This window comes from Macaca mulatta, chromosome 14, assembly GCF_049350105.2.
Source record: "Macaca mulatta isolate MMU2019108-1 chromosome 14, T2T-MMU8v2.0, whole genome shotgun sequence".
In the NCBI taxonomy this organism is placed as follows: Eukaryota; Metazoa; Chordata; class Mammalia; order Primates; family Cercopithecidae; genus Macaca; species Macaca mulatta.
This window is the reverse complement of record NC_133419.1, coordinates 3,343,570-3,355,833: the sequence shown is the minus strand read 5'-3', so window position 1 is coordinate 3,355,833 and position 12,264 is coordinate 3,343,570. Positions and strand designations below refer to the sequence as shown.

General features: G+C 50.1%; 1 protein-coding gene and 1 long non-coding RNA gene across 5 annotated transcripts in view; both read left to right on the top strand.

The window, feature by feature from the left end:
• Positions 1–103: 103 nt before the first annotated feature.
• On the top strand, positions 104–3,670 carry LOC144334050 (uncharacterized). The gene is made up of 2 exons (XR_013403419.1): positions 104–459; positions 3,222–3,670. It is a non-coding gene; the product is annotated as an uncharacterized LOC144334050 (long non-coding RNA).
• Positions 3,671–4,693: 1,023 nt separating this feature from the next.
• Positions 4,694–12,264, top strand: part of NADSYN1 (NAD synthetase 1) — a 47,897-nt gene continuing 40,326 nt past the window's right edge. For all 4 annotated transcript variants that reach the window (XR_013403418.1, XR_013403417.1, XM_015113399.3 and 1 more), the window contains exons 1-3: positions 4,694–4,873; positions 6,580–6,640; positions 9,890–10,006. Coding sequence is in view for 2 of the 4 variants with exons in the window: in XM_015113399.3 (XP_014968885.2) it covers positions 4,789–4,873; positions 6,580–6,640; positions 9,890–10,006 (263 nt within the window). In the remaining 2 variants the exon portion in view is untranslated. The remainder of the gene's footprint in view (positions 4,874–6,579; positions 6,641–9,889; positions 10,007–12,264) is intronic.

Genomic DNA, 12,264 nt, shown 5'->3' with positions numbered 1-12,264 from the left:
CGATTGCCCGCCAATCGGAGGCGAACCCCGGACGCCCGTCGGTCCCGCGCCCCGCGATTGGCCGAGACGCCTGAGCTGACTCCGGGCCCACCGCGCCCGCCACTCGGCAGCGGCCAGACTCGAGATTGACGGCCCAGGCCCCGCCCCGCCGCCCCGCCGCCCCTCCCCGGCCCCCGCCAGTGAGCGCAGCTTCCCGCGCTTGGTCTGGAACCGCTAGGACCAGCCGGGTGTGGGGCGGGGCGGGGAGGCCACGTGGGCCGCGCGGAGAACGTGCCAGGCTCATCACCTGGATGATCGTGCCTCAGTTTCCTCCTCGGCAAATGGGGCTTCAGCGGCTCGCGACGCACATTGATGGAGCGTATGTTCAGGCGCCGGTGCACCGCAAGGAGCGAAATAGACACAGCCGCTGCTCCTAGGGCTTATGTCCCGGGGCGAAGAGGATCCTCCGCAAACGATCAGGTAAACACATGGATGTCAGGGAAGTCTCGCTGCTGGGAGACCGCCAAAGTGACCCGAGATGGAGTCCAGGTGGTCTGCTTATTAGGGGGCACACCCGTGCTAGGACGGGAGGGGAGGGAGCAGCAGAACTGGGCAAAGGAAGAAGCTGAGCCACAGTGCGAGCCGGACGTACGGGCCACGTTGCGAGGGCATGACCTGGGGCGAGGCAGACCTGGAGGTGGGGGCAGCTGAAGGTGTCTGCTGACCCCACACCCAACAGCTCGGGTAACAGACCTTACTTACGGGCAGAGCGATCTAGTAGTTACCACGTCTCTGTGGCCCTCAGAGATACATCATGTTTTATTTTTAACCTGCACCTTTTTGTTTTGAAAAATGTTCAGCATACAAACAAGTTGAACGTAAAGTGAACACGCAGATTCCTGGATTCACCAGGGGTGAGCAGGTGGCCACGTTTCATGTCTCTCTTTCTCTCTTTATATATGTGTATTTTTCTTTTTTCTCCCCACTCAGTCCCCACCGTTAGCTGCAGATACCGTGATTCCCCCCTCCCAAATACTTCGGTATCCAACTCTGTAAGAAGGAGAACCTTCTCCTATATTACCAAAATACAGTGACCACGTCAGTTCAACGCTGTTATCTATTCTGCATCTCCAGTTTCCCCCGGTTGTCCCAATAATGCCCTTTACAGCCCTTTTGTTATTGTTGTTTTGTTTTGCTTTTTTGAGACGGGGTCTCTGTCACACAGACTGGAGTGTAGTGGCACGATCGATCGCAGCTCACTGCAGCCTTGAACTGCTGGGCTCAAGCGATTCTCTTCCCTCACCCTCCTGAGTAGCTGGGACTACAGGAGCACACTTTCTTTTTTTTGGTAAAGACGTGGGTCTCACTATGTTACCCAAGCTGGTCTCGAACTCCTGGGCTCAAGCGATCCACCCATCTTGGCCTCCCACAATCCTGGGACAACAGGTGTGAAGCCCTGCCCTACAGTCCTTTTTTAAACCCCAGGATCTAATCAGGGAGCCACACTGTGCATTCAGGCTATGCACTTTTTTTGGCAGGATAATATACTAGAGCATGTTTTATCTTGTCAGAAGGCTGTCAACCTGAAATAACCAAACGGGTCAGAATTTAGCTTAAAGAGAGTTTATTTAAGTGTATAAAGTTTGAGGACAGGCTGCCTGGGAAGCACAGATTTTAAAGAATGGAAATCAGTGTTTCAAAGTGTAGATGTTTGGGATCATTTATGTAGACAAATTTTAGGGAAGTTTAACAGAATTTTAACTTTTTTATGCATAAAGTTATAATCTGACAAATTGAGGTGGTCTTTTTTGGAGAGAAGGTATATTTAACATTTTACACTGAAGATGTAGGAGTCTGGTCTGAGTTAAGTATGGGATAATAAGAGACAATATAATAAAGATCAGTAATTAAAAGGGGAGGAGGCCTGGTCTGTGGTCTCTCCTAGTCATTTATAAAACATAAATGATAAAGAAAAACATTAGTCTCTAATCTAAAAGACAAAATTACAAACATGCTACGTGACTCAGTTTCTAGGACTTCCCTCTTGACATAATAAATTTATTTATTTTTATTTATTTAAAGACAAGATCTTGCTCTGTTGCCCAGGGTGACATAATAAATTTCGAGAGTCCTAAACTTTTCTAAGACAACACATCACTGTGCTCCATGATTGATAGTGGGGTTCAGTGTTTACTGCCAGAAGTCTCCATTTTTCCTTTTGTTATTTATGAGTAATTGGAGCAGTGATACTTTGAGACTGTAAATATGCTATTCCCAAATTACCTTTCACCCTAGCATTTAATGATGACTCTTGCCTGAATCCCTTATTTCTTGGGACAATGTTAATTTTCTAATTTTATCATTCCCTCAACTTTGATTAATAAATTATTTATTAGCAAGCATTCTTCTGTAGAAATTTCCTCTTTATTTTTTTTATCAGTATGCCCTAATGGATTTAACTGACTGAGTTATGATCCTTACTGTATTGTCCTGTCTTTGGCTAATGGGAGCCCCTTCAAATTGGCTTCTTTTTTCAAATGACATGTCCCTACCATCCTTTGAGTACTTACTATTTTCTGGGACAACCAGATATTCAAGGATCCTCCCCTTCTCTGCCCAGGCCTGGTGTCAGCCATTGTTGGCAGGAGATCATCTGAGCAGATTGTGTGGATTTCAGAGGCATGAAAACTACTGTGAGGATTAAATAAGTTAGCGTGTATAACATTCTTGTGCTTTTGTGGAGTTGCCAAATTGTCATGAACAAGCATTACTTTATAGGCAGTGAAAAAGTGATTTTAAAAATGTGAAAACAGGTATATGTACATAAGCTAAAAATAAAGTCCTAAGTCCCCCATTGACCAAAGGGACCTTCTCTTGAGCAAGGGGACACCAGAAAAACCTTAACACTGAGTTCCCAGACATGACGCGATGGGAGGTCAGACATGCCTGGTAATAGCCCCCTGTTTTAGAGTTTGGACAGCACAACTGGCCAGCATTCATGTTAAAACAGATATCGTAAGACTGATAGAACGGACTCTGTGGCAATATGACACCAAATTATAAACAGGACCTAAAGCCATGCTAGGCAAGGGTAAGTCAGGCACTCCACACTTAGAGAATAAACTATATTCTAACGGCCACAAGGCTTTCTGTGTCTCTATTAGCCAAACACTGGCCTTGGGATAGGCAATATTAAAACAATTGCAGCTCCACATGCTGACTAACTCACCCTGTTTCACCAGCCATAACAGCTGTGATTGGACAAGAGACTGATTTCAGTGACTTTCTCCTGATAAGAGACCACCGACCAGCTGACCCCACCGACCAGCTGACCCGTTTATAGAGATGATGCACCTGTATGCCTTTGTGTCCTGAAAAGATCTTTTGCCATAAAGGCCCTAATTGTAAGACATGTAAATATTAAGTCTCCACGCCAAAGTGAACATGGGTCATATATTCCATGCTTTGCTCAAAAACAGGGCATGTGTCAGGACCACCTTCATGAATATTCATAGCTCCTCCTCTAACCTGTTAAATATGTATGTTTAGTCAATCCCTTCAGCATAGAGCTCCTGCCCCAAACCCTCCTCTTTGGAAGTGCCTGTCTCTGGCCTTGGCTGGAGACAGATTCCTGGTGCGGCCACCTTGCAGGCTACAACCCTTTACAACAAATAAAGCCTCCTCTTTTTCCAAATTTGTAAATTGTGTGTTTTTAAACTAACATGAATGACGGAAGGAAGGATGGCCTCTTCGAGCAAGGATGGTGAGGCAGTTATTTATATGGGGGAAAAATGGATTCTACCCTGGGTGGACTAAAGAGGAAATGTGAAAAAATAAAAAGTGAGAAACTGCTGATAGTGAATCGGTGCAAGCGCCCTGGAGAAGAGACTTGGCAATATTTAGGAAAGTCCAACAGCACGAACCCTACTACTCCGCAAAGCTGCTGGAACTGGCGGAAAGGAAATTGCAGCAGTGCGTGTGTGCGTGCGTCTGTTGGCAAAACGCTGCTAACAACTTCAATGCCCATCCGCTATTGAATAAACCTGCTTTATTCCTACAATGGAATACCAAACTGCAGAAAAATAATTAAAAGAACGTATCTCATGTTACAGGGGAAAAAATCAAGTTGCAGAAGCACATTAAAGTGCAGTTCGTGTAGTTTCAGAAAAGGCAAGCAGCGCGCTACCTGCGCTGCTTACACACGTGGTACAGGAGTGAAAGGGGCAGGAGAGGGTTCCCAGGAATTCAACGCCATCTGCCCAGGGAGGCGGGATTCCCAGCACGGAGAAACGATTGCTGCGGTCTGCCGTCCCGCGGGCACGATGGAGCGCTCCTACCGTACTCTCTAGTGTTGGTGTATTTGGAACGTTTCACGCCGTATTAAAATAAAACATGGCTAAGCTGGTTGTGGGGTGGCGGTCTGGGATAAAATGGAGGGGAGCTGCAGCTGGGCGGTGAGCTCCCCCGCACCTGTGCGACTGGACAGGTTTGCCCGCGAGGGCGGGGGCGGGGGCGGGGCCGGGGCCTGGGGCAGGGGTGGAGCCGGGGCGGGGGCGGGGCCCTTCACGGGGCAACGAACTCGGCGGCCACCTCGCTGCGCAGGCGCGGTCGTGAGCGCCGCAGACGGGGCGGAGCGATCCGTAGGCAGGGCCTGACGCCGCAGTTCTGCTTGGCCGGAGCCTCAACGGATGGGCGGGGAGGGGGCGGGGCCGGGAAACCCGGAAGGTCCGGCGCCCGAGCACCCTGTCTCGCTGGGACCCGGGTCTTGCTGTCCCCCGCTGGCCTCCTGCCCGGGCGACTGCAGCCAGGATGGGCCGGAAGGTGACCGTGGCCACCTGCGCACTCAACCAGTGGGCCCTGGACTTCGAGGGCAATTTGCAAAGGATTTTAAAGAGTGAGTCTGGGGCGGCGGGGGCACTGTGGCTAGGCCCAGGCTTGCCCGTGGCGCGCTCACAGCCTTGCCCTGGGCAACTCGCGGCCCTGGGCATGGGATCAGGTGAGAAAATGGGTAATGACCCCGCCAGTGGTACGTGCTCAGGTCCTCCTCGGGAAGTGAGTGTTTATAGTTCGTGGGGACAAGCGATATACAAGGCACGGTTAAGAAAAGTCTGGCGGTTTAGGCGGGAGGCCTGGGGATGGACCCGTGTTCTATCTCTGGGGTCCAGTGGCTGGGGCTGAGCTGCCCATCCTCGGAGATATGTAAGTTGGACGGAATGGCTGCCCCCTGGCGGGTATGGTGTGCAGAGACCAGAGATTGACGGTCTGGGTCCCCGTGGACCTCCCTGGTGGGTGGGCATTGGGAGAAGGCGTCCCAGAAAGGGAAGTAGAAAAAGACGCCTGTCATCCCAGCACTTTGGGCGGGGAGGGGGCAGGGAATCACCTGAGGTCAGGAGTTCAAGACTAGCCTGGCCAACACGGTGAAACCCCGCCTCTACTAAAATACAAAAATCAGCTGGGCATGGTGGCCTCGAAGATAGGGTGTGGTTGTTGAAAGGTCACCATCTAATTTTCGTTCATATGGACGCACCGTGGAGGATGAAAAGTTAAACTATTACACCTGCACCTAAATGGGCAAGCCTGCAGGTGTAGTCAGGTTGCAGCTTATCTTGCACTGGTCTGCTGACTGCAAGAGCCTTTGCCAGGAGCAATAGAAACAGAATGTTTCAAGAGCTGGCATCTTATCAGCATGTACCCTGGATTATTATTATTATCATTATCATTATTATTTTGGACATGGACTCTCACTCTGTTGCCCAGGCTGGAGTGCAGTGGTGCCATCTTGGCTCACTGCAGTCTCTGCCTCCTGGACTCAAGCAATTCTCCTGCCTTAGCCTCCTGAGTAGCTGGGATTACAGGCGTCCGCCACCATGCATGGCCAATTTCTGTATTTTTAGTAGAGACGAGGTTTCACCATGTTGGCCAGGCCGGTCTCAAACTCCTGTCCTCAAGTGATCCACCTGCCTTGGCCTCCCAAAGTGCTGGGATTCCAGGCATGAGCCACCGCAGCCAGTGGTTGTTTTGTTTTGTTTTTTTTTTTAATAGCAACCTGCTTTCACCTCATTTGCTCAGAGCAAATCCAGTTGGACTGAAGAAGGCTGGGTGACTAGAGCTAAGCCTACACTCTGCCAGCCTCTCCTCCCTAGATGCTTGTTGGAAGCTGCTGCCCCAGACCAGTAAGCCGATGGTGCCTGACAGTGGCACCACTGCTGGATCATAATCCTTCAAGTCCTTTTTCCTCTAGGTGGTGTTGGGCATTTCCTTGTTAATAAACTACCAGGGTGTGACTTCTTCCTCTTCCTCCGCCTCCTCCGTGGTGCTAAGGGTCAGGCCCGCAAACCCTCCCTGTTTCTCATTTTCTGCAGGTATAAGCAGGCATATGCAAGTATAGGCAGGTGCAGGTGTATACAGGTGTATGCTGCCCTCTGCTGCCAGGCTGTCAACAGGAAGCCTGACTGCATCCGGTCTGGGAAGGCACAGAGCATTTTTGTTTGTTGTTTGTATTTTGTTTTTATCCTACCTACTGCAGCAGGTTATTTCATCTGTCTCTGAATGTATAGGTGCTGAAATTGCCCCATTTTCTTTTTCTGTCTGTACTTACAGGTATTGAAATTGCCAAAAACAGAGGAGCAAGATACAGGCTTGGACCAGAGCTGGAAATATGGTAAGAACAGACACAGACACCCTGGGGTGGTCAGCTAGCGATGCCTGCATCAGCTCTCCCCAGCTGAGAAGGCAAGGAAGGAGCAGGGACAGTCCTGAGAGCTGTGGACATGCCACACCTGCTGTTGGGCCTGGTTAATGCCATTGAACACCTGAGCAAGAGCAGGCCCAGGGAGGCTGAGTAAGTCTAGATTCCCATGTTGAGTAATTAAAGGAACTGACTTTTACCGGATTAAGGCCAATTTCAAAGTTGGGCTGCTTCTGTGTTACCACTGCCTTTTTGCTGTGGTCTGAATGTTTGTGTCCCCCCAAAATTCATATGTTGAAACCTAACCCCCAGGTGATGGTATTAAGAGATGAAGCCTTTGGCAGGTGATTGGGTCATGAGGGTGGAACCTTCATGAATGGGATTAGTGCCCTTATAAGAGAGGCCCAAAGGAGCTCGTTGGCCGCTTCTACCACGTGAGGACACAGAAGGAGAGAACCAGCCCTCACCAGGTACCAAATCTGCCAGCACCTTGATCATGGGCTTCCCAGCCTCCAGAGCTGTAAGCAATACATTTCTGTTGCTTATAAATTACCCAGTCCAAGGTGTTTTGTTATAACAGCCTGAGGACCAAGATATCTTTGGTTTTCATTCCGTGATCTCAAAACAAGCATAAGTCATCATTTCTTATATGCCTTTTTGTAAAAATCAGGAAAACTGATTGCTTATTTCCCTTCTTGTCCCTTCTTTAAAAACAAAAACAAAAACAAAAAACAATAAGTAGCCACATTGTAGGTCTCTTGTAAGCGATAGTCCTTTCTCATTTTGGATGTCAGCTGCCATCTGTGCTCAGCTAGTTTCCCGTTGGTCTTTAGGCCCCTGACCCATTGTGGAATCTGGAAGTCCCTCTTCAGTCTTTGTCTCCTGCCTTAGTGTGTGTTCTTGCTTCTGGACTTAGAGTAAGCAGGAACTGTCTTCTCTTAGGAGGTTTTGTGTGAGTCCAGAGGCATCTTTCTCTAAGTCCTTCCAAGTTCCTTTCCTTTATTAGGTCGATTTCTCTCCTTAGAATCCCACCTTCAAATAGGGCTGTTTCTCCCATAATATCCAAGAATGTTTACTTTGTTCTTTAATTTGTCTTCATTTGATTGATTCTTTAAGAAATTCTTCACCTAAGTGCCAAGGGATCTAGGATTCTGGGTAGTCTGAGGTCACAAAAATTCGATCCTCTCCTGGCCCTGTGGCCGGATCCTCTCCTGGGCCGGACTCAAGGCCTGATCATCTCGTGAGCCTGACCTCTCCTGGGCTGGTCCAGGAGCGTGATCCTCATGTCCTGTCTGCTGCTTGCCCTGGAAGAGCTGCAGTGGTGACAGCCCAGTCCCCCGGCCTGATGTGGCCCAGATGCTTAGAGTTTAACTCTTCTTTTCTTTCTTCGTCCTAGTCTCTCTCTTCTATAAAAGTTATATCCACCTCTCTCTTTCCTCCAAATATGGACCTGTTTCATTTTGAAAATGGGAGGATGTCTAACTAAAGGCCCCTGGGATGGAATATTTGCATTCAGCAGGGACAGGGGCCCAGCTGAGCAGGGCTCTATATAGCTCACAACCTGCTGAGCAGGTTCCTATGAAATATTCCAACAGTTTACAAAGAGGAAACCGAGGCAGGAGAGGAGGGACGTCACTTCACTGAGCACACCGCCTCTTGTTCTTACTGGTTAGGGGTCCAGCACCTGATACACAGGGAGGGCCCAGTGGCCCTAGAGCAGGCTGACTTGTGGACCAGAGACCCTCTCACCTAGAAACGTCAGCTGTTTCCTTTGAGTCGGTGCTGGAGGCTTTGGAAAGGGATGGCTGCCACCCAAATAGCCCCGGGCACGGATTGACCAGCGCCTGCGATAAACTGCTCCTCCAGCTGCTGGCCCGTCGAAGGGGTGAGAGGCCTCTGGTCGCTGGACGCCATGCAGAGGGACGTGTGGTGTTATTATGTTATTTGGTTTCACATGTGGGCCAGGACGCCAACAGGGCATGAAAACCCACGAAACAGGGATCCGTTGGAGGAGAACGGACATCTCAGGACTCCGTTCCCTACTGGGGCATCTCCTGGATACCGTTTGTATCTGAGAACTGGGCTTTTCCTCTTAGCAGAGCCAGCACAGAGAGCAGTGCTTTCCCAGATACTAAAAATCATAATTGCCGGTTCTGGGGTTTATGCGAGCGTGTGTGAGGTTTGCTGGGCATTTAAAGTGTGCCTTCCAGGCTGATGGCGTAGTAGAAAGGAGAACTTCTTGAAGAGTTATAAGTGTTCTACAAATGCTCTATATTGTATTATGGGAACCCCAATAGTAAGCAACCCAGCCTTCACATTTAATGACACCACGGATTATTGAATTCCTGCGGATGCCGAAATAGAAACAAACTAGAGACTTAAAGCAACAGAAATGTATTCTCTCACAGTTCAGGAAGCCAGAAGTCCAAAATCAGGATGGCAGCAGGGCCTGCCTCCCTCCAAAGGCTCTTGGGGAGGGTCCCTCCTGCCTTTCCCAGCTCCTAGTGGTTCCAGGTGCTCCTTGGCTTGTGGCCTCCGTGCTCCCATCTCTGCCTCCGTCCTCACGTTGCCGCCTCCTGTTCTCCCTGTCTCTCCTTTCCTTTATCTTACAAGGACACTTGTCATTGGACTTAGGCCCACCTGCAAAAGCCAGGGTGATCTCATCTTGGGATACTTAATTTCGTTACATCAGCAGACTCTTTTTCTAAGATAAGGTTGCATTTGTAGGTTTCTAAGGTTGGGATGTGGACAGACCTTTTTACCTTCATTCAGCCGACTACAAACATCTATAGCAAGAAACTCAGGGGTAGCTTTGTGGGTGGTGTTTCTGAATGGTTATTAGTGATCTTTGCCAAATAATGGATTTCTGTGGGTCCAGCTTTGTTTCTTTGGGGTTCTTCTCTTGTCGATCAGTGTCATTTGGGCCACATTAATGGTTAAAAGGAAACCCAAGGACAGGCGCTTCCTGATATGAGAGATTTTTTGTAGTAACTTAAAACTCAGAGAGAGGAGCAGGGGCCATGCTCTATCACGTTCATTAAAGCACATTGTGCTGGGGTGGTGGGTCTTATGCTGGATGCTCACTGGAATCACCTGGTAGGCTTTGAGAAAACACCTGAGCCCCGGCCCCCAGACACGTTCAGACTGGACGGGCCCACAGGCCCTGCCCCAGCCCGCTCACCTGAATTGTTTCTGGAGCTCACCTTCTCACTCTCTCTGCAGCGGCTACGGATGCTGGGATCATTATTACGAGTCGGACACCCTCTTGCACTCGTTTCAAGTCCTGGCGGCCCTTCTGGAGTCTCCCGTCACTCAGGACATCATCTGCGACGTGGGCATGTAAGTGCCAGTGTGAGTGTGGAAGGGCAAGCCCGGGACAAAGGCAGGCTCAAGGGCATGACCCACCCAACCAGCCTCCATCCAGGGTGTGGAACGTCCACGTGTCCAGGGATACCAAAGGCCTTATGCTTGAAAAGTGGGTTTTGTTCCTATCTCAGCCCCGTACGCCACCTCATTTCCCCTGCAAGGAGGTAGCTCCCGGAAGCAGGATGTGTCAGTTCTTCCGGAAAGTCCCATGCACACATCAGCAGACTCCACACAAAGGGGAATGCAGCGTTCACCCCATTGCATGCAGAGAGCTTGACTCACATCATGGGGAGCCCTGGGGCTCATTCCATGTCTGCATGTCGCCACGTGGTTCCCATGGCTTAGGCTGCATATGTGTAGCTCCACAAGGAAGGCCTCTGCATGCGCTGTGCTAGTGTCTGTGCTGTGCCCTGCGTAGCCGGTCCCTATGGAGGCCTCTGCACGCCCCATGCTGGTGTCTGTGCTGTGCCCTGCATAGCCGGTCCCTATGGAGGCCTCTGCACATGCTGTGCTAGTGTCTGAGCCCTGCTTTGCATAGCGGGTTCCCTATGGAGTATGCTGTACTGGTGTCTGTGCTGCACTCTGCATAGCTGGTACCCTGTGGAGGCCTCTGCATGCACCATGCTGGTGTCTGTGCTGTGCCCTGCATAGCCGGTCCCTGTGGAGGATGCTGTGCTGTTGTCTGTGCTGTGCTCTGCATAGCTGCTCCTATGGAGGCCTCTGCACACGCTCTGCTGGTGTCTGTGCTGTGGCATAGCTGGTCCGCTATGTGCCACACTCTGCATAGCTGTCCCCTGTGGAGGGCCCTGTGTGCGCTGTGCTGGTGTCTGTGCCACACTCTGTATAGCTGGTCCCCTATGGAGGCCTCTGCACTCACTGTGCTGGGGTCTGTGCCGCACACTGCATAGCTGTCCCCTGTGGAGGCCTCTGCACTCACTGTGCTGGTGTCTGTGCCGCACTCTGCATAGCTGTCCCCTGTGGAGGCCTCTGCACATGCTCTGTTGGTGTCTGCTGCGCTCTGCATCGCTGTCGCCTTTCACTGGGCTTTGCATCGAGTCCTTTACGTCTCCTTCAGCCCCGCCTCATCCGGCATGGAGATGGCATCTTGGCTCACTTCTTTCTTGGCATCTGTCTGGCGCATATTCTCCCGCCACTCGCATCCAACCCTCACCATGACATTTATGGAGTGGGGCCTCTTCTAAGCAGCACACGGATGGGAATTTTAGGCTCTGTTCACATGGATGATGCTAATTGGTCCTGTGGACTCTCTTAGTTTCCTTTTGCTGCTCTGGTGAATTACCATGGACACAAAACACACAAGCAACACCAGTCTTTTATCTAATGGTTCTGAAGGTCAGAAGTCAAGGTGTCAGTGGGTCAGCAGCAAGCCTGGTTCCTTCTGGAGACTCTCCAGGAGGATCTGTGTCCTTGCCTTCTCTAGCTTCCCTGGCCTGTGGCCTCTTCCAGCTGTGACGTCGCCCCGACCCCCACTTCTGTTGTCACAGCTTCTCCTCTGACCCTCCCTCTTATGGGGACTCTTGCCATTATGCTAGCTGGCCCGGATTGTCCAGAATCATCTCCCATCTCAAGGCCTGTCACCTCATCACCCCTGCAACGTCTCAGGTAACAAAACACAGTCGCAGGCTCCAGCAGTTAGGATGGGGACATCTTTGAGGGGCTGAGAGTCAGCCGACCACATGGACTTACTCTCTTCACTTCACCAAGTTTTCTACTCATTAGGTTTTCTTTTTTTCGTTTTTGTTTGTTTGTTTGAGACAGATTCTCACTCTGTTGTCCAGGCTGGAGTGCTGTGGTGCAATCCTGGCTCACTGCAGCCTCGACCTCCTGGGCTCAAGTGATCCGTCCGCCTCAGCCTCCTGAGTACCTGGGACTACAGGTGCACGCTAGCACACCTGGCTGGTGTTTTTTTTGTTTTCTTTTTTAATTTTTCCTAGAGACAGGGTCTCGCTATGTTGCCCAGGCTGGTTCTTTTTGGGTTTTGTCTTTTGTTGGTTCATTTTTGCTCAAACTTTTCCTCTGCTGACTTTGAGTTTATAATCCTCTTTTCATTTTTCTACTTTTTACACTTAAAAATTGTAACCATCATATTTGAAGGTATTTTTTTCTTTTGAAATCTAGCGTTTTTCTGGATTGGAGGCTCCAATGAACAAAACAAGAGTTTTATCATAATGTCATTGATAACTTCCATCTTGCACTGTTTCTTCAAATGG